General features: G+C 43.2%; 6 protein-coding genes across 6 annotated transcripts; 3 read left to right on the top strand and 3 right to left on the bottom strand.

The window, feature by feature from the left end:
• Positions 1 to 239: 239 nt before the first annotated feature.
• EAF02_007872 (uncharacterized protein) lies at positions 240 to 1895 on the bottom strand (the record flags this gene model as incomplete). Its single annotated transcript, XM_038903920.1, has 2 exons — positions 240 to 1587; positions 1636 to 1895. The coding sequence occupies 2 exons, from the start codon at positions 1893 to 1895 to the stop codon at positions 240 to 242; spliced, it is 1608 nt and encodes a 535-aa protein (XP_038756201.1).
• Positions 1896 to 2721: 826 nt separating this feature from the next.
• Positions 2722 to 3601, top strand: EAF02_007871 (uncharacterized protein; the record flags this gene model as incomplete). The annotated part of the gene is made up of 3 exons (XM_038903919.1): positions 2722 to 3029; positions 3086 to 3482; positions 3539 to 3601. The coding sequence occupies 3 exons, from the start codon at positions 2722 to 2724 to the stop codon at positions 3599 to 3601; spliced, it is 768 nt and encodes a 255-aa protein (XP_038756200.1).
• Positions 3602 to 5448: 1847 nt separating this feature from the next.
• Positions 5449 to 6447, top strand: EAF02_007870 (uncharacterized protein; the record flags this gene model as incomplete). Its single annotated transcript, XM_038903918.1, has 1 exon — positions 5449 to 6447. One exon carries the CDS (start codon positions 5449 to 5451, stop codon positions 6445 to 6447), a length of 999 nt encoding a protein of 332 aa, XP_038756199.1.
• A 652-nt stretch (positions 6448 to 7099) lies between these two features.
• Positions 7100 to 9318, top strand: EAF02_007869 (uncharacterized protein; the record flags this gene model as incomplete). The annotated part of the gene is made up of 5 exons (XM_038903917.1): positions 7100 to 7518; positions 7614 to 8241; positions 8315 to 8686; positions 8779 to 8878; positions 8954 to 9318. The coding sequence occupies 5 exons, from the start codon at positions 7100 to 7102 to the stop codon at positions 9058 to 9060; spliced, it is 1626 nt and encodes a 541-aa protein (XP_038756198.1). The 3' UTR covers positions 9061 to 9318.
• An 822-nt stretch (positions 9319 to 10140) lies between these two features.
• Positions 10141 to 12346, bottom strand: EAF02_007868 (uncharacterized protein; the record flags this gene model as incomplete). The annotated part of the gene is made up of 8 exons (XM_038903916.1): positions 10141 to 10358; positions 10429 to 10473; positions 10534 to 11083; positions 11147 to 11235; positions 11291 to 11990; positions 12044 to 12058; positions 12134 to 12235; positions 12305 to 12346. 8 exons carry the CDS (start codon positions 12344 to 12346, stop codon positions 10141 to 10143), a joined length of 1761 nt encoding a protein of 586 aa, XP_038756197.1.
• A 990-nt stretch (positions 12347 to 13336) lies between these two features.
• Positions 13337 to 17426, bottom strand: EAF02_007867 (uncharacterized protein; the record flags this gene model as incomplete). Its single annotated transcript, XM_038903915.1, has 3 exons — positions 13337 to 15259; positions 15310 to 16400; positions 16448 to 17426. The coding sequence occupies 3 exons, from the start codon at positions 17424 to 17426 to the stop codon at positions 13337 to 13339; spliced, it is 3993 nt and encodes a 1330-aa protein (XP_038756196.1).
• Between the last annotated feature and the right edge of the window lie 784 nt (positions 17427 to 18210).

Genomic DNA, 18210 nt, shown 5'->3' with positions numbered 1-18210 from the left:
GATAGTATGGAGAGGTTATGTTTGCTGATGAAGCGGGTATCTTTTCTTGAGAAGCTCTACATCTTCTGACTACTATATCTATGTCTTTTATTTTTAATGCTCAATTCTCCAATAGCCCACCGTAAATGCAGGAGCTCTGTACCATCTCAATAGGTGTTGAAACCCAAAAACAATATCGCAGTGCATGCAAAACTGCTCCAAAACGCCTTTTCCAACCCCGACACGATGCACCTGGTCCATTAAAGTTTCGTTTGCTTAACCATCCAGCTCAACAAATCAACCTTGGTGACAACTGCGACTGGTTTCGACAATCCATCAGTCTCACTTCCCTTCTCGGTAACAATCGCGGCGCTATTCCATTCGAAAAATTTGCTCAAGGCGGAAAGAGGAGTATCGAGTGTGATCTCTACGAATTTGCGCTTTGGAGTGGTTTGCTTCTTGCCATCCTTTGTCGTTTCGATACCATTGCTCTTAGGAGGCGAAGAAAGATGACTGATATCCTTGGGATCGGTGATAACTTCAGGGATGTGGGAGAAATCAAACATGACATCTGAAACTGGGCTTTTTCCGGTAGCACGACCGCGACTGATCCAACTGAGAAGATTTCCAAGGGTGACAAGACCGACGAGTTTATCGCCCTTTGGAGCGAGGACAGGGAGTTGATCAAAACCCTTTTCACGCATGGTTTCGACGGCTTCAGAACAAGAGGAGTTGGCGAGGACGGATGTGACTGGTTTGAGGCGAAGGGATCGAAGAGTCGCTCCAGAGTATGGATCTTTCTTGGATTGAGCTTTGACGACCGGGGATGCTGGCAAAGAAGATTCTGGGGTAGGAGGAAGGAGGTCGTTGGCGGCCAACCAGTCGTCATCGGCAAACTTGCTGAGATAACTTCTGATACTATCTGGTAGGATGACTACCACGGTATCACCTTTACCAAGTCCCAAATCACGGACTCCCTTTACCATGGCTGCAATAGCACTACCACTACTACCTCCTACCAAGAGTCCTTCTTCGGCAATTAGTCTACGTGCGTAGGCAAATGATTCACGATCATCTGTCTTGTACCACACATCGACAGAATCTCTATCCAAAACATCAGGAATGAAATCATAACCAATTCCCTCAACCTTGTATGATTCGTTGGCGTGTTCTTGATTGAGACTCTCTGGAACTGCAAGTATGGATCCATGGGGATCTGCTGCAATGATCTTGACATCTTTGTTGTGTTTCTTTAAACCTTTAGATAATCCAGTAATAGTTCCACCTGTACCAGCTCCTGCGACAACAGCAGTGATCTTGCCATCAGTTTGCTTCCAGATTTCTTCTGCAGTTCCAAATTCGTGTGCGTTGGGGTTGTTCTCGTTGGCATATTGATCGAGGATGTGAGAGTTTGGAATCTCTTTCAACAATCGTCTTGCCACTCCGATGTGGGACTCGGGGGCGTCCCAAGCTGCTTGAGTTGGGGTACGGATAATAGTGGCTCCAAGTGCTCGTAGAACAGCGACCTTTTCGGGTGACATCTTTTCGGGAAGAGTAATGATTGTCTTGTAACCTTTGATAGCTCCAACAAGAGCGAGACCAATACCGCTAGAGAATGATTAGAGATTAATGCCAAAGTGGTATAGAACAACTTACGTGTTTCCACTGGTGGGCTCAATGAGAGTGTCTCCGGGCTTTATTCTTCCAGACCTTTCCGCCTCCTCGATCATGCGAAGGGCAATACGATCCTTGATACTTCCGCCAGCGTTGAAGAGTTCGACCTTGGCATAAACTTCGGCTTCGATACCCAAACTCTGTGGAATCTTATTTAATCGTACCAAAGGAGTATTTCCAATCAACTCGGAAGCACTCATTGCAAGGACTGGAGCCCGCACAGGACTAGTAATGGATGCCATGTTGATGACGGTTCTAGATGTTTGAGCTGAAATTTAACGATTCGTAGATGATTCCGAATAGAAACAGGATTGATGAAAGAAAGAAAGAAAGGGAACGATGGCGATGAAAGAGAAGAAGTAAATAAATGACTATTCTCTTTAGTATTGGTGATTAATGTCGCAACGTGGAAGGAGAATTTGCTGTAGAATGTCTGAGTAAAAGCTTGACAATGAAATTCTTCATTGAGTTACCCTTCGAGTTTTAGTGAAGGGGAGGGGTCTTTGGTCTGGATAAGCGATAAGGTACTAGGGAGGTAAAATTCGTGGCAAAATTTGACCGCAAGTAGCCGTGGAGACTGAAGAGTAACCTTTACCTTATAAGGCTTAAAACTTACAAAATGATACCTACTCGTACGTACTGGTACATTTATCACGATTTGCTATGATTTTGGAGAAATTGCATACAGGTATTTTATTTCATGTTACTTAGGAAAGGGCATTGTAATATTGTCCGAATGGCATTTGCCTGATATCAATCCAAATTGTATCCAATAGCACAGAATCTGTCGAAACTTTCACATGCTAATTATAGAACTTCAAACACCGTGAACGTTGAGATGCAACCCCCTTCACCGCCTAAGGCCAAAAGTTCAAAGTTACATTTCCGCCTTGTTCTCTCTGTGTTTGGAATCTTGAATGTATTTGGAAGTTTAACATTTATCAATTAATTTTAACCACGTACGACTCGATAAGGACCATTGAACTCGCCCTGCCAAACAGAAATTATACGAAGATCAATAATCAACACTGATATTCAATCTGCGAGCGCGAACGAATAATATTCATCATGCGCTTCTCCCAAGCTTTAGTCCTTCTGGCATATGCTCCATTCGCAATTGCATATCCGACATTCTCAGCACCCGCAGCCGCAGCGGTAGAAACAGCTGCAACTCCATTTACTGTTACGTGGGCAGATAACGGAGATGCTCCAGCGATAGCTGATATTACCACCTATCAACTAGATGTCTGCGCAGGTAGTTCGGCTGCGGATCTCGAAGTGATATACTCCGTAACTGCTTCCGCTACCTTGGGGTCAACTGTTTCGACTAGTGTTACTGTACCAGCGGCTAGGGGGTCATCGGTGACCAATGCCTAGTAAGTTTTATGAAGTCAGAGTTTAAGAAGCCTTGACGCTGATGATGATGATACAGCTTCATGAGAATGATAGCAACCACAGCGTCAGGGAATGTTATAGTATATTCGAATAGGTTCTCTATTAGCGGCATGACGGGGACTTTTGTAGCCGTGTACACAATCACTGGCACTGCTGGACCAGCAACTGTCAATAATGTGGCAGACACGGCAGTCGCATCATCATCAGGAACTGCGGACGAGGGTGTTTATGGAATTCCATTCCAATCACAAACTGGTCTTACAAGATATGCCCCAATGGGTCTGATGCCTGGTACCACAATAACGGCCACGAACACAGAACCTCAATATTCAAAATCGGATGTTGTTCTAGCCACCACGCATTTAAGCCCAGCAACCATTTACACAACTTTGACTCAAGCTCAAACAGCTTCCTTTGCAAGTCATCCTAATACGGTAAGTTTAAGACACAAACGCAACAATCCAAACTTGACGTGGCTAACACATGAAAGGTTGCTGCGGCATCAATGCCTACAGATGATATGGCAAGATTCTTGGCTAGATGGAAGGATTGAATCATTAGAAAGGCAATGAATGATATATAAACAGGGCATCAAATGAACATGTGAAAAGGAGTTTGGCGTACACTCGAATTGGTATTCGAGGTTTTAGTTTAAATGAATACCGTGTATACCCAACGAATCAAGAATTTACCCAGTCTAGCCATGACTTGGTACTGTGCGCCAGGGTCGTTAAGCACTATCTGCAAGATGTCTGCATATTGGTATAATCTCAGGGGATAGCGGAGAGGTGATTCCGATAATAATCCTAGCGCGGAGGGTCTGATAGGAATGTCTAGATGCGGGGAAATGCTTGCCAATGTTTACTTTACTAGTCGGATACAACATCCATAGAATGCTATATGTCCTAAATGCAGCATGCCCAATATGAGCCAATTTCACGAAGAGGTAGAGTAAATTAAGAAGTGCATCTGGGTATCTAGATATCTGAGTATCTAGGTATCTGGGTATCTAGTTCATAAATTAACAACTCAATCTAAGCCTCCTTCCTACTATTACCTGACGGGTGCGCTTAAGCCATTATCCTGAATGTCGCACTTTACTCTATTTGTCATTCTGTAACTGAATAATCTCCCAATGTCAAATTTTGAGAGTCTCGTGGTCTTTCCATTCATCCAGATTTAGTAAGGATGGTTAGGGATTCGTATCGAGCCATTATCGTGGCTCTCGCCTCGTAAACCCCTTATATAATAAGATGCTAGGTAGATATCTGACCATCTCCACCACACGGTAGTATTTATTCCAGATCCTGCGATGGATTGATGTGAGATGTGATTATTGGTTGAAGGAAAGTTGGAAGTTGGAAGTTGATCTGGAATTCATTAGACTCCGTATGTACTTGATCTGATTCTGCAGATGAGCTACCTACCTACCTAGTAACTAGGTACCTAGGTCTCTTCACCAACTGCGTGGCGTGCGCGCAATGTATAAGCCCCGTTGCTAGATTTGGTCTTCCCCGAGGTTCTTTTACCCTGGTGTTGATCCACGTGCTCCTTGTAGTTTTTTTCCTTTTCTTCTTTTTCCGTCCGACCTCTTGGTTCTTATCAGTGGGTAGTGGAGTGGCCGCTCGATGCCTCTATCGTAAGCGTCGGCTCATTGCAATTAGTTCCACTGTGTCGATATCTAGTCGCTAGTCACCAGTCACTATCAACTAGCTTGAGGATTGGTGGACGGATGTCCTTGTTGAGACTTGGAGAGGAGTATATTTTCTCTTCGGGTACTTTGCTCTTAGGCATTGGATACAGTGCTCTCCGTACGTACCACAATCAGGCTGAATGCTGCTAATGTTACGGATGCCACCTCCTGTCGACGCATAATCCCATGCTCCTCATTTTAATTCAGTTCAAAGACAATTCCAGGAGAGACAAGGGGATCGATCAGTTGATGTTGTCCGCACAATGCACAATGCACATGCTTGTGTAACCTTCCTTGTCACTTTCTATACCTACCCACCCATTCCTCTGCTGTACTAATACCTTTTGCACCTCTGTTCATTTCTCTTATTAGCGCCGAGGGAAATTCCCAAAAACCCTATAAACCAACTATAAACCGAATCCACTCCCACTCCACTCAAATATAAGACCATCAATTCCTCCATACACAACCCAATCTCGCCTTCCAACAACAAATTTTGCATATCGTCTGTCACCGAGAACATGCGCTTCTTGGAGCTCCTCCAAGCATCCATTAAGCCTCCCTGGCCCCGGCGTCTTCTGAATTCTTGATCTCATCATCCACGTTCATTTGGATACTTGGTGGAGAGAGATAACAAAAATCGAAAGGTTTAGATTTTTTACTGTCGGATACAGAGATTTAGTTTCACAGACAGTAAATCCGGAACTATGTCTCCCTTACCTACAGATGGATCTGACTCGACGGCTTTCGTGAATTCGAACCACGGTTCAGATGACCATACTGACCACGAACTACCACCACCACCGAATCCTTCATCCGATGCAGGTCTGACGGTTGACCCTTGTGCAAATGATCGTGGAGTTTCACCACCATCTCCAAGTAGCATCGATATATTTACTCTTTCGCCGATAACAGCACTTAAATTGTTATGTGCTGGTATCGAAGCTCTAGTTCAATTTACGGGAGATATTCCTCCCATGCCAGCGTCGGCCGAAACGACGATGCCAAATATGAGGGGAATGCAGGCAGAGAAAGAAAATATACGACGGTCTGGATCATGGACAAACTTAGCAGGTTTTCGACAACGAACTTCTGGATCAGATGTTATAGATGGAGTAAATCTTCGTCCGAAACCTCTGGAAACACAGCATATCGTGCCCGCAGAACCATATATTATCGTTGGAGAGAATGCCGAGCCTTTGAATGTTCAACACAGTGCCATCACACGAAAATTTTATTCGAAGCATCCTCCTCCGATCTCTTTGGAAGACTATCTGATGCGAATACACACATTTTGTCCAATGTCAACAGCTGTCTATCTTGCAACAAGTTCCTACATACACAGGGTGGCAGTCGATGAAAGAGCCATACCTGTAACAAGGCGAAACTCACATCGACTCATATTAGCTGGGTTACGTGTGGCTATGAAAGCACTCGAGGATCAAAGCTATGCTCATGCACGCTTCTCAAAAGTCGGAGGAGTTAGTGAACAAGAGCTTTCGAAATTGGAAATCAATTTTTGTTTCCTTACAAATTTCGAATTTAAGACGAGCAAAGAAGCTCTCTTACAGCACGCGATAAGTCTAAAGGAATTATCGTCTTTACAGGGGGGAGTGAATTTCGTCCCGAAAATGTCACTCTTAAATAAGGGTAGACCAGGCATGGCTGCACAAGAGACAGTGTTAGAAGTAACGGCGGATGCTTAGATGTGCGTTAGGCATAGCCTAAATATGATACAGGCGATGTTGGAAAGTAGGAAAGTAGGAAAGTGGCCGAGTCAAGACGTACACGGCTTCTGAACCTGAGACATGAGCAAGATATGGATGGCATGGAACAGGTCCCGGATGAAGGAACTGAAGCAGATTGCATATACGATTTGGCCTCGTTACCATAGAGAATACAGTTGAGATGATCAGGCGCTACAACATGGATATGAGGCAGCATTGGAAGCGTTTGATAATGGGTGCGGCTTGGTTCACGATTGTTGGATGGTATACATTGCTCCAAATCGTGCGAATGGGCAATAGGATTGTTCGATAATTTGATAGTGTAGTTTCATTTCTAGCAGCAGGTACACTGTCAATGTGTTTGAAATACTGATATTGGATGATTGGAGATCCAGAATTTAATGATATCCGGAATACATTCAATAGTCTATTCCGATTTTTACTTTCATTATATGCATTCTCTTGAGATCTTCACATGGGTAAACTCCTTTTTTATCATCGATTTCTGAGGAATAAAACTGCCAAGCATAAAATCGATAACTACCTAGTAATAATGTCAAAAATTTAGCCCAACCGTTAGCCCCTCACCGAGGCAAGCTGTGATTTTCATCAGCAACGCTTACAAACGGCCATGGCCATGTTCCGCTTGTCAAATACCCCGCGATTCACACCACGTTGTCCGAATAGACGACAAAGAATAGCGTGGGTAGCACAGGTACAATTTTATTCTTCCAGAGCTAGTATTTCTCAAACGACATTTTCAATACCAATCCAACCGGGAATTATATCTCAAAGCTGGAGAGAATACGGTTTGGGTAGAGCTCGAATTACCGGTGATATATCTCAGACAAGAATCAATCCGAGGATTATTCATCGCAATATGGCTTCATCTACCGATACGATTTTGAAGGGGAAGTACCCAGCGAAAGAACATGTGAGGAAGGTCGTGGAGTATATTAAGAGTAAGGAGCCGGAGGCAGAGGGAGTCTTGTATTTGGAGGCGCAGAAGACGGTTATGATTGAGGATAATGATGAGGCTGCTCCTTTCAGGTACGTTGTTGGGCGAAATGCTAAATATTGAATGCGGCATATATTAAAGATGTTCTCAATTCACAAACAGCTCATACTAACAATTCTGTTTCCAGACAACGACGCTTTTTCTACTATCTCACCGGCTGCGATCTCCCTGACGCTTACTTTACCTATGACATCGCAAAAGACAAAAGTACTCTCTTCATTCCACCAATCGACCCGGAATCAGTTATCTGGACTGGTCTTCCTCTTTCTCCCGAAGAAGCACTCGCCCGTTATGACGTTGACGAAGTCCTCACAACCGATACCATAAACGCGCAACTGGCCCTCCCAAATCAAACAAAGGTCTGGGCTATCGCCCCCCAGATTTCTACCCACATAACCTTCCTTGAATTTCCCCAGAAAGATTTCACGCTTCTTAAAGAAGCTATCGAAGAAGCTCGTGTACGCAAATCAGAATACGAAGTTGCGTTGATGAGAAAGGCGAATGAGATTTCAAAAGTGGGACACACGGCAGTTTTAAAGGCAGTTAAACATGCAAAGAATGAAAGGGAATTAGAGGCGCTTTTCATTAAAGAGAGCATTGCGAACGGAGCGAGAGAACAAGCTTATCACAGTATTGTGGCTAGTGGTACTGCGGCTGCTACATTACATTATATGAAGAATTCAGAAGAGTTGGAGGGAAAATTGAATTTGCTTTTGGATGCTGGAGGAGAGTATCAATGTTATGCTTCGGATATTGTAAGATTATTTTCTATACTCTGGATTGAGGTTCCTCATAGGGTTTTGACAGATACACTAATCATCCTGACAGACAAGAACCTTTCCCATAAACGGCCACTTCACACCCGAGTCTCGCTCCATCTACGATATAGTGCTCTCCATGCAATCGCAATGTATCTCCATGCTCAAAGCCGGCGTTTCCTGGGACGAAGTACATCTCCTTGCCCACAAAGTCGCAATCGAGGGACTTCTCTCCTTAGGAATCTTGAAAGGTGATAAAGAAGAGATTTTGAAAGCAAGAACAAGTGTAGCGTTCTTCCCGCACGGATTGGGTCATTATCTCGGAATGGATACGCATGATACTGGTGGACATCCAAATTATGAAGATAAGGATAGATTGTTCAGGTATTTGAGAGTCAGGGGGAATTTGCCAGAGGGGAGTGTGGTCACTGTTGAACCGGGTGTATGTTTTATTCTTTTCTCTTTTCTCTTTTCTTGCGTCTCCCTTCTCCCTGTCTATTCTCCTGGGGGTTGTGACTAATACAAATATATCAGATTTATTTCTGTCGCTTCATTATCGAACCATATGTTAAAGATCCGGCACATGCTCAATATATCAACTCGGATGTTTTGGAGAAGTACTGGGAAGTTGGAGGTAGGGTTTCCTGCTTTCTTTCTCCTGTCTTCCCTATTTGAATTTGAATGCAGGAAAACTAACGAATAAAAATAGGTGTCAGAATTGAAGATAACATTCTGATCACGAAAGATGGTTATGATAATTTAACGACAGTGGTTAAGGATGTGGATGAGATGGAAAGGATTATTAATGAGTCTTAGTTGAAGAATTGGCGAGATAGGGGAGTGGTTCTTGATGTGTGAGGTTGGATTATGAGTATGATGGGAAATGTGAAAAATGTGAAAACCGCGGTGAATTGAGAATGTGCATGATTTTTGATAGATTATACGTACTAAGAGTTCTGAATGATTCATCGAGTCATTACATGAATCAACAAATAAATAGATGAACGATTAACAATCCTTCTCCAATCCTTTTTCGTCTCGATATTTTAGATAGATATCTAGCTAGATATCTATCTACGAGGTAAATGAATTTTCAATATCAGATCTAGATCTTGTTTTTTCCCTTCTCCCTTCTGCTTGTTTAGTTGTTTAGTTGTCTATTTTAATTTAGGTGATTTGTATTGATACCTATCGTATATATTGTAGAGAACTTATTTATTTATCTTTACTTTACTTTACCTCCCTATCTCTTATCTCTTATCTCTTGTTTCTTATCTCTTATTTCTTATTTCTTATTTCTCATCTCTTATTCCTTATCTCTTATTCCTTATCTCTCATCTCTTTCGTATAATATCAATTCCCTCTCGTCTCATTTAATTAACTCTATTCTTATTTAGTTTTATTCTTATTAACTCTCCTCTCATCAACTCTCATCCCATCAACTCTCCTCTCATCAACTCTCCTCTCATCCCATCTCCTCTCATTCCATCTCATCTCATCCTAATAATAACCTATTCTTCACTTCGCTTATATGAATTAATTTATTACTATCATTATCATCCCTACTACCTAGATATTCGACTCTCAAACCTCAGATCAAAGTTTCCCGTCACCTGAGTAATTAGATATTCCAAAAACATCTATTCATCCATTCACTCACTCCAATTTCCTAGTGTTTGCGTAATCTCGTTTCTGTCTTTCAAAAGAGTATTCACCATAACACAACATCACTTCCATGGATATTGTAATAAATGCCATAATTTCATCAATAAACCCCCTACGATGATGCACGCATATCTAATCTACCTTTGACAAATCCTATAAAAGCCTGTAAATCATCAAATTTCCCTCCTCCGAATCGCCATATGCATATTCAATCGCCAGCTATGCACCCTCCTAACAACCAGGTACAACAACGGCATCGATAACCGCCGTCGTACCTCCCTTAACACATTCCACAGCCTTCAGCAAGACCTTCTCGATCTCACTAGCTTTCGAAATCTTTTCGGCCATTACGCTGTTTCCAGATGCGGCTCGAGCGATACCCGCGTAATCTGGAACTTGTGGTGCGAAAGAAATGTTCAATTCTTCGTTTGTGGCTTTGGATCCAATACCTGATATTTTGTTAGAGGAGTGTCACGAATGAGAGTTTGATTGTGAGAAGTAGAAGGAGAAAAAACATACCATCTGGATGAACTAGCATGAGAGATCGTTTTGGTGCGTGCCAACCTGTGCCATCGTTAGTAACTGCAATCAGAATTTCCAAATACTCCATCAAGAAAAACATACCCTTGTTATTCAAAACAATAGTTAGAACAGGAATACCGTATCTTTGACAGATCCAATAAACACTTCCTGGAACCGAGAATAAAAATGTTCCATCTCCAACAATCTGGACGACAAACTTCCCCTTTCCTTTCCCATTCTCAATCTCCGATGCTAATTTAATACCTAAAGCTCCACCACCAGACCATCCTAAGCCTCCTCCTCCACAGTTGATCCAAGAACCGGGGAGAGTAGCTTGAATGTTATCTGCTACGAATACGGTATTGGTTACGGCTTCGATAGCGAAGATTGTGTCAGCAGGTACGATCTTACGTAATTGTTGACAGAGGTAACCAGTGCCAAAGGAATCATCTTCAAAGACTTTTGATGAAGCAGCGTTAATAGTTTCAAGGCGTTTGGTGTGATCTGTAGCGAGAGCTTCCCAGCGCTCGGTGTATGGTGAGGAGGAGAGTGTGTTGGCAAAGTCAGTAGCATTTTTTATGTATTTTGTGAGTTGGCTTATGGATGTGTAACTATCCGCTCTGTAACGAGAAAGTGCGGCGAGATAAAATACCTAAATTGTTTAGTGTTGATCTCCATGAAAGATGTTCGCATAGATAAAACTGGGAGGACTTACTGGCATTTGTTGTTTGAGTGGGTCAACATCGATATGGAATATCTTAGCTGATTTTGAAGGATGACACAAAGTGTTAACCCAGGGTACATCTGCATGAAAGTATGTTAGTCTCCATATGTCGTTGTTGAAAGGTTGAGTATGTACCGCAGTCAATGACAACAATGACGTCGGCAGTTTCAATGGCCTTATCACTGCCATATCTCAATCCCAACCAAGCACGATGATCAGCTGGAAAGCACATATCACTCCCACCAGTATCCAAAACACGAAGACCTTTGACGGTGTCCGCCAGTTCAACCAGAGCTCCTACTGACTTATGATTTCGACCACTATAGCCAGTAATAATCAATGGCTCCTTTGCATTGACCAATGCTTCAGAAATCGTAGCAACTGAACTCTCAGAAAGTGCAGCTGGCTCTACTGCATTCCAATGTTCCTGAACTAAGTCATAATCATCAATTTCCTCTTCCATGACTTCTCTTGCTGAATACAAATAGACTGGTCCAGCAGGAGCACTAGTAGCCCACTGAAGAGCCCTATTGACCATCTGTTTAATATTCTTCCCCGTCTTAATCTCCATCGAATATCGACAATATTGTCTGACAATCTCAGCTTGATTTGGTACATCTTGTATCCAATGGATATATTCTGTTCGCGATCCACGCATTTCTCCCTCAATTGTGTAGGGGGATAGCCCGGCAAATATAAGAACGGGTGCCCGTCCGCATGAGGCATTGTGAACCGCAGCTCCCAATCCTTGAGTTCCTACATCGACGTGTACGATTACACATTGAGGTTTGCCGGTTAGACGGGCATATCCATCGGCCATGGAGAGGGCTACCATCTATGGAAGATATGAGTATATTTCAAAAGTGGGAAGAGTATTTGTGTGCATACTTCGTTTGGACATGTCTGGAAAGCGTTGTTAGTTTATAATCATGGAAATGCAATCAAGAGATTGATCAATTGATATGTTTGAAAACTTACTATGACTTCTGGACCCTTATTCTCCTTTTTCAGTGTAATCAAAGCTTCTAAAATAGAAGGATGATCTGATCCCAAGTTAACGAAGCAATGAGTTACCCCCGCCTGATAAATTGTTAGATTATCTATTTACATGTGAAGTTTTGGGATGATAAGATAAGGTTGGTTGGTTACCTCAACAAGGGCCTCAAAGAAGGCGTACGAAGCAGTAACCATGTTTAATATCTTGATCTTCTTGGTGTTGTGATGATCTGAAAAAAGGGTGATGTGTATCTGGTGTCTCAAGAAGTTTGGAAGTACAAACAGATATGCGGGATGGATGATGATAATAAGCTAGAGAAGCTCGGGAAGCTAGGTAATGAGAGGGGTAGTTTCGGCTTACCAAAACAGTTAGATCCGGGGTACTTCATAGCGTCAACCTTCCTTATTTGTAGATGGTGAACTCACGGTTTCTCTGAATTAGTCACATATAGAGATAGTCTTATGTAATTTACTTGATTTAATTATTCCATATCTGTCTAACAAAGTAGTCTGAGACGGTTCAGAGAGATAGACTCGATTCTAGGAACATGATTCAATTACTTCGCAATATTGGAAACAATAGCTCAATCGGTGTATTTGTTCCATCAGCCATTCATTCCACCACTTGCCCTTATCCCGCTACTTCTCGTTCCGCTCATACCACATGGCACAATTTCGTGTTTGCGGGGTAGTTTCAGGGTACGTTGGCTTCTTGGCTTAGAAGACTTTCAGTGCCTACCTAGGATTCCATTCAATTTGTTGAGTCATCAACTGACCGACCTTGTGATTAATGCTGTCCCCGATTGTATGATGGAAGCATGATTAGAAAGAGCATTATTATATTACGACTTTGCATTCGTATGGCCGAAGATATATTGGTTTGCAATCAACAATCAAGCAAGGGGGCAACCATATATCTGGACTTAAGTGAAGTAAATGTTGTCTAAGATTGGTAATTAATGTATGTATGTACAGTATGCTAAAGTCTATAGGTATAGGAAATCTTCTTTTCATTCCAAAACATGGTCGAAGTATAATCGTTACAGATAGAGGACGAAAAATCCAAATTATTTTGGTGTGGGGTCGTCGAAAGTAAAAACACCGTGAATAATTATGCAAAACGCTTTCTATCCATTCTATCCGAATTTTTTTCCTTTTGGTTTCCCCCGCCACCACTGAATTAACTCACAATGTCTGGAAGGAAGCATTAGCTCTATACTCTTCATTTCGGGCCACCAATTCGTCGTGACTTCCTTGGTCCACGCAGATACCGCCGTCAATTGCGAAAATTGTCGACGCCTTCTTGATGGTTCTCAATCTATGCGCAATGGCGATGACAGTAACGCCCTTTGCCGTCTTTTCCAGAGCCTGTTCAAACAACTTCTCAGACTCAGCATCAAGAGCCGAAGTCGACTCATCAAGAAGTAGTAAGCGTGGCTTTCTGAGTAATGCACGAGCAATAGAGAGACGTTGTAATTGACCGCCCGAAAATTGTCCACCATTGGAACCACAAGGGGTTTCGTATCCCTCGGGAAGAGAAACAATGGTATCGTGGATGTTTGCCAATTTGCATGCAGATTCGATCTCTTCCATGGTTGGGGTATGTCCGATACGAGCGCCAAGTTCGAGATTAAAGCGGACGGTGCCGTCAAAAAGAACACTTTCCTGGGGAACGAGTGCAATGTCATCGCGGAACGCGACGCCGTCAATCTTTGAAATGTCTTGACCGTCAATTTCGACACTGCCGGATGCTGGAGAGTAGAAACGCTCAAGGAGGGCAATGATGGTTGATTTTCCGGCTCCAGAACGACCAACAAGCGCGCAGAATGTACCGGGAGTAATGTTGATGGTGAGACCTTTGAGAACTTCGATATCCGGACGAGCGGGGTAGGGGAAACGAACATTGTTGAAGCGTACAGCAAGACCACCTGATCTGATGGGTTGTTTCTCAATCATTCCTTGAGATGCTTCTGGATCATTTGTTGCTCGGCTGTTCTTAGATTCGAGGAGATTCTCAGGACCGATATCTATCAAATCAAGAACTCGTGCAGCGGACACGCCGGCTTTAGAAATATCAGGAGCGAGGGAGAACATTTGTCCACATAGTTGGGCACTAAACAGAAGAGCAGGTAGGACTGTGAAGAATTGCTGTTGGTTGTAACGTCCTTCTGCAACATTTCGAGCTCCCCACCAATATGCTAGTGCGTAGACGAAGTTGCTCATACTGTAAGCCATGGCGAGCCAGAAATTTCCGTATGCAATTGTCTTTAGTGTTGCAGTATAAGGAGCTTTCAGCGATCTATTGAAAACCTGGACAGTTTCTTCTTCGAGTGAAAAGATTGCAACGGTCTTGATGGCCGAAACAGCCTCGGTAGCAATAGCGACGGAGTTAGAGAAAGCCTTTGCGTGCCTTTCGTGGAACTTTGCGAGAATTTTCAATCTCAAGAAACCAGATGAAAGTAGGACGGGGATAGTGGCAAGCAATACAACGGCGATTCTCCACGCAACGGCGTGTGCGAGGATGATTCCAGAGACCATGGAAACGATAATCGACAGCATAACTCCGAGAAGGGTTCCAGTAATACCACTCAATGCGTTCGCATCAGCGCTGATATAAGAAATAAGTGTACCAGGGCTTCTATTTTCAGATTCATGCCATTGAATGTCTTGTGCGAAAAGAGACTTGAGCGCCAAAACACGGACACGATATAGGAGCTTCTCAGAAACACGACCGAAAGAAGATGCGCTGATGACGTTGGCGAAAAATTCAGCCAAAGCCAAAAAGAAGAACAACAATCCATACAAACTTCCGTTACTACGGATGCTTGCTGGGCTGAGACATGGACTTAAACTGCTGACTGTATGGCCGAAAATTACAGCTTCTCCAGAATATGAGCCGCCAACTACAACAGCGCCGGCAATGCCCAAGAAAACAAACAGTAAATGAGGTCTAGCCATCGACATAATACCGAAGAACGTAGAGAGGAATGATCGGCCTTTAGTTGCAGTCTTATCATTCTTGGGCGCGAGTGTTTCGCCAGAATCGCTGTTTTCAGCAACTGGCGTAGATTTGCCGGTATTGTCCAATGACTTGACCTTTGCGAATTCCTATGTCGATTAGTTTTAATTATGAAACTCTATGTGAGCGAGTTACTTACAGTATTATCAATCTTTTCTTGCAAATACTCTTCATCTTCATTGGCATCCTCGGTTTGAATCTCAGATATTGGTTCGTCAGAAGAAGCAAGTGTCTGAAGTCGGACAAGGTTTGCAAAAGCGCCGTCTCGAGCAAGTAAATCAGTGTATGTGCCCTGCTCAAGAATCTCACCCTGACTCATGACCACAATGTTATCTGCGTTCTTGATTGTTGACAGTCTGTGGGCAATAGAGATGGTGGTTCTTCCTTCACTAACTCGTTCCAATGCCATTTGAATTAAATGCTCACTGGCCGAATCCAGAGATGCGGTAGCTTCGTCGAGGAGTAAGATAGATGGGCGGCGAACAATAGCACGGGCTAATGCAACACGTTGTTTTTGACCACCACTGAGTCGATTGCCTCCAGGACCAGCTTCTGTAGACATGCCGTATTGCAATCGATCAATAAATCCAAGAGCATCAGCTTCAGTCGCTGCTTCTCTCACAAGTCTAACAATTGTTTGAACGTTGGCTGAACTAGCGGCGAGGGCCTCTTCAGGATTGGCACCTTCACGGATAGCGTGAGCAAGATCTGGTAAGCTTGAGTCTAATAGCGTCTCTCTGAGCTCAATATGTTCTGGAAGTGGTGAATTGACTAAACCATAGGCGATGTTTTCGAGAATTGATCGATCGAGAAGTGTCGAATTTTGAGCGACAGTTCCAATGAAACTTCTCGCACACTTGACATTGATGGTCTTCATGTTGTGTTCACCAATGAAAACATCACCGCGAATAGGGTTGTAAAGGCGTTGGACTAAAGCTGCGACAGTGGACTTTCCGCTACCAGAGAGACCGACAAGTGCAGTGTGTTTGTTGGTTGGGATTCTCAAGCTGAATGACTTAAGAACCACCACCTCAGGTCGCGATGGGTATGCAAACTCCACATCCTTGAATTCCAGATCTCCTGGGATTGTAGTGAAGGTTTGGCCTTCCGTTGTGGTTGTTCCATCGATCAAGGAGGGCTTATTGATGGTCGCGACCAACTTGATGAATGCGCTACTAGCTGCGGCAAATATTTGCATGAAAGGAGCGATTTGACTGACAATGAAAGATGCTGCATATTATTAGTACGAGTCTAAACAATGGTTATGAATAACTTACAGTCAACAAGGAGGAAGATGACGGTGTATACAGCTCCTACTGTGGTTCCGGAACCACTGTCAACAGAGGCAGCAATTTCTCTACTTCCTTGCCAGAAAGCAAGAGCATTGGCAGAGTAAGCAATGAAGTACAAACAACCAAGCTGGACGGATGCGACAATAGCTTTCATGATTCCCTCTCTTTGTGCCGCACCAATGTGGCGAGCATATACAGCTTCCAAGCGAGAACTGGCACCCATAGCTTGGACCAAAGACATGTTAGATAGTCCCGCGGAAGCAATAGCTGTCGCTGCTGCCACGTGGTCTGACATTCGGCTTGCATACTTTTGAGTGAAGTGTCCTCCCACCAATGCCATCAAAAGATAGGCTGGAACCAAAGATATGAGCATACCTGCCAGTTTTGCGCTCTTGATGAAAGAAACGATATATGAGGCGACAAAGTAGGAGATACTGGCAATGAAGATTCCGACTTTCTCGGAAGTTCCTGTTTGAATGGTTTGAAGATCGACATCGAGGCGGGAGGCTACTTCACCAGATGGCAATGTATCGAAAAATGCGACTTCTTGACGTAGAAGGACATCTAGATATCTCATTCGCAGGCGTCTAACAAGACGCTCACCGAGAAGACTCCAACATCCAGTATGAATATAGATCAAACAGAAATTCGCGATGGTCACGTAAATGACATCCAACACTTTGGTCACAACGCTATCTGTAAGTGACGCTGAACTAGTCGAGGAAGTACTACAAGATGTTGAATTGAGGTCGTCTACCAGTTGGCCAAATAAGATACCTAGTAGGGGGAATGGAACCCCAGAAGCGATCGAGGTGATGAATCCAACCACAAGAAGAACATAATCGAGCGGCTCTGGATCACTTGAGAGTAATAGACGTAAGTATTGTCCGCTTTGCTTTTCGGCACCCGAAACCTTGGAGGGCAGACCGACGATTCGATCTTTCAGTGCCGAAAGTTTTGACATGACTGCAATCAAGATGAATGATTGTTACAGAACTCGAATGTCGAAGATACAACACCATGCACTTGAATCAACGAAAAAGTCTCTGCTTTGACAAGCGATGAATTTTTTGTCTATATTCCGCCCAAGAGTGGCATCCTGGTAATGGAGAAGGGTTCTTGGAATTTACATAACAAAAACTCATTCACAAATTGGGCACGAAAATCGGAGTGCAAAGCATTGGCACGTACATTTGAGAGAAAATGGAAACACGACTAAGTTCAATTCGACCCCTATCCATTAATGTTAGAAACGGTTTGCTCCGTGGATGAGATGAATGATGTCGTCGAAAACATGGGTTAGAGCTAATGACTCCACAGAGTTCGTATACTAGTTACCCCTCTAACGAATTTGGAGGAGAAGAACAAAATCACATCACTGTTCGGAGTCATGTATTTGATCTGATTAGATGATCTGATAAGATTCGTGTAACAAGTGGCATTATGATGGATACACCAAGGAAAGTATATTGAGTAATGAAAACTTTTAGCAGGTAATTAAAACTGGGAACCGACATCGGTGGTTGCATCTGATGGGTTAGACGAGATGATCTGATAAGATTATAGAAAAGCTAAGAGCACTAAAAGCGGGGCCTTATCCAAAAGAGGTATAGTCCAAGACCATCCACTGTAGTAATGATCAAGCTTCTGCTAGCTTTCAATGCTAAATGTCAAACAGGTATATGCATAGAGTAGTTTACCCGATGAAAACGTCAATTACAACATCCACTTGCAGGATCATGAATAGC

This window comes from Botrytis sinoallii (assembly GCF_014898435.1).
Source record: "Botrytis sinoallii strain Bc 23 chromosome Unknown BSIN_014, whole genome shotgun sequence".
NCBI classification, from domain to species: Eukaryota; Fungi; Ascomycota; class Leotiomycetes; order Helotiales; family Sclerotiniaceae; genus Botrytis; species Botrytis sinoallii.
This window is presented reverse-complemented; position numbering and strand designations above follow the sequence as displayed.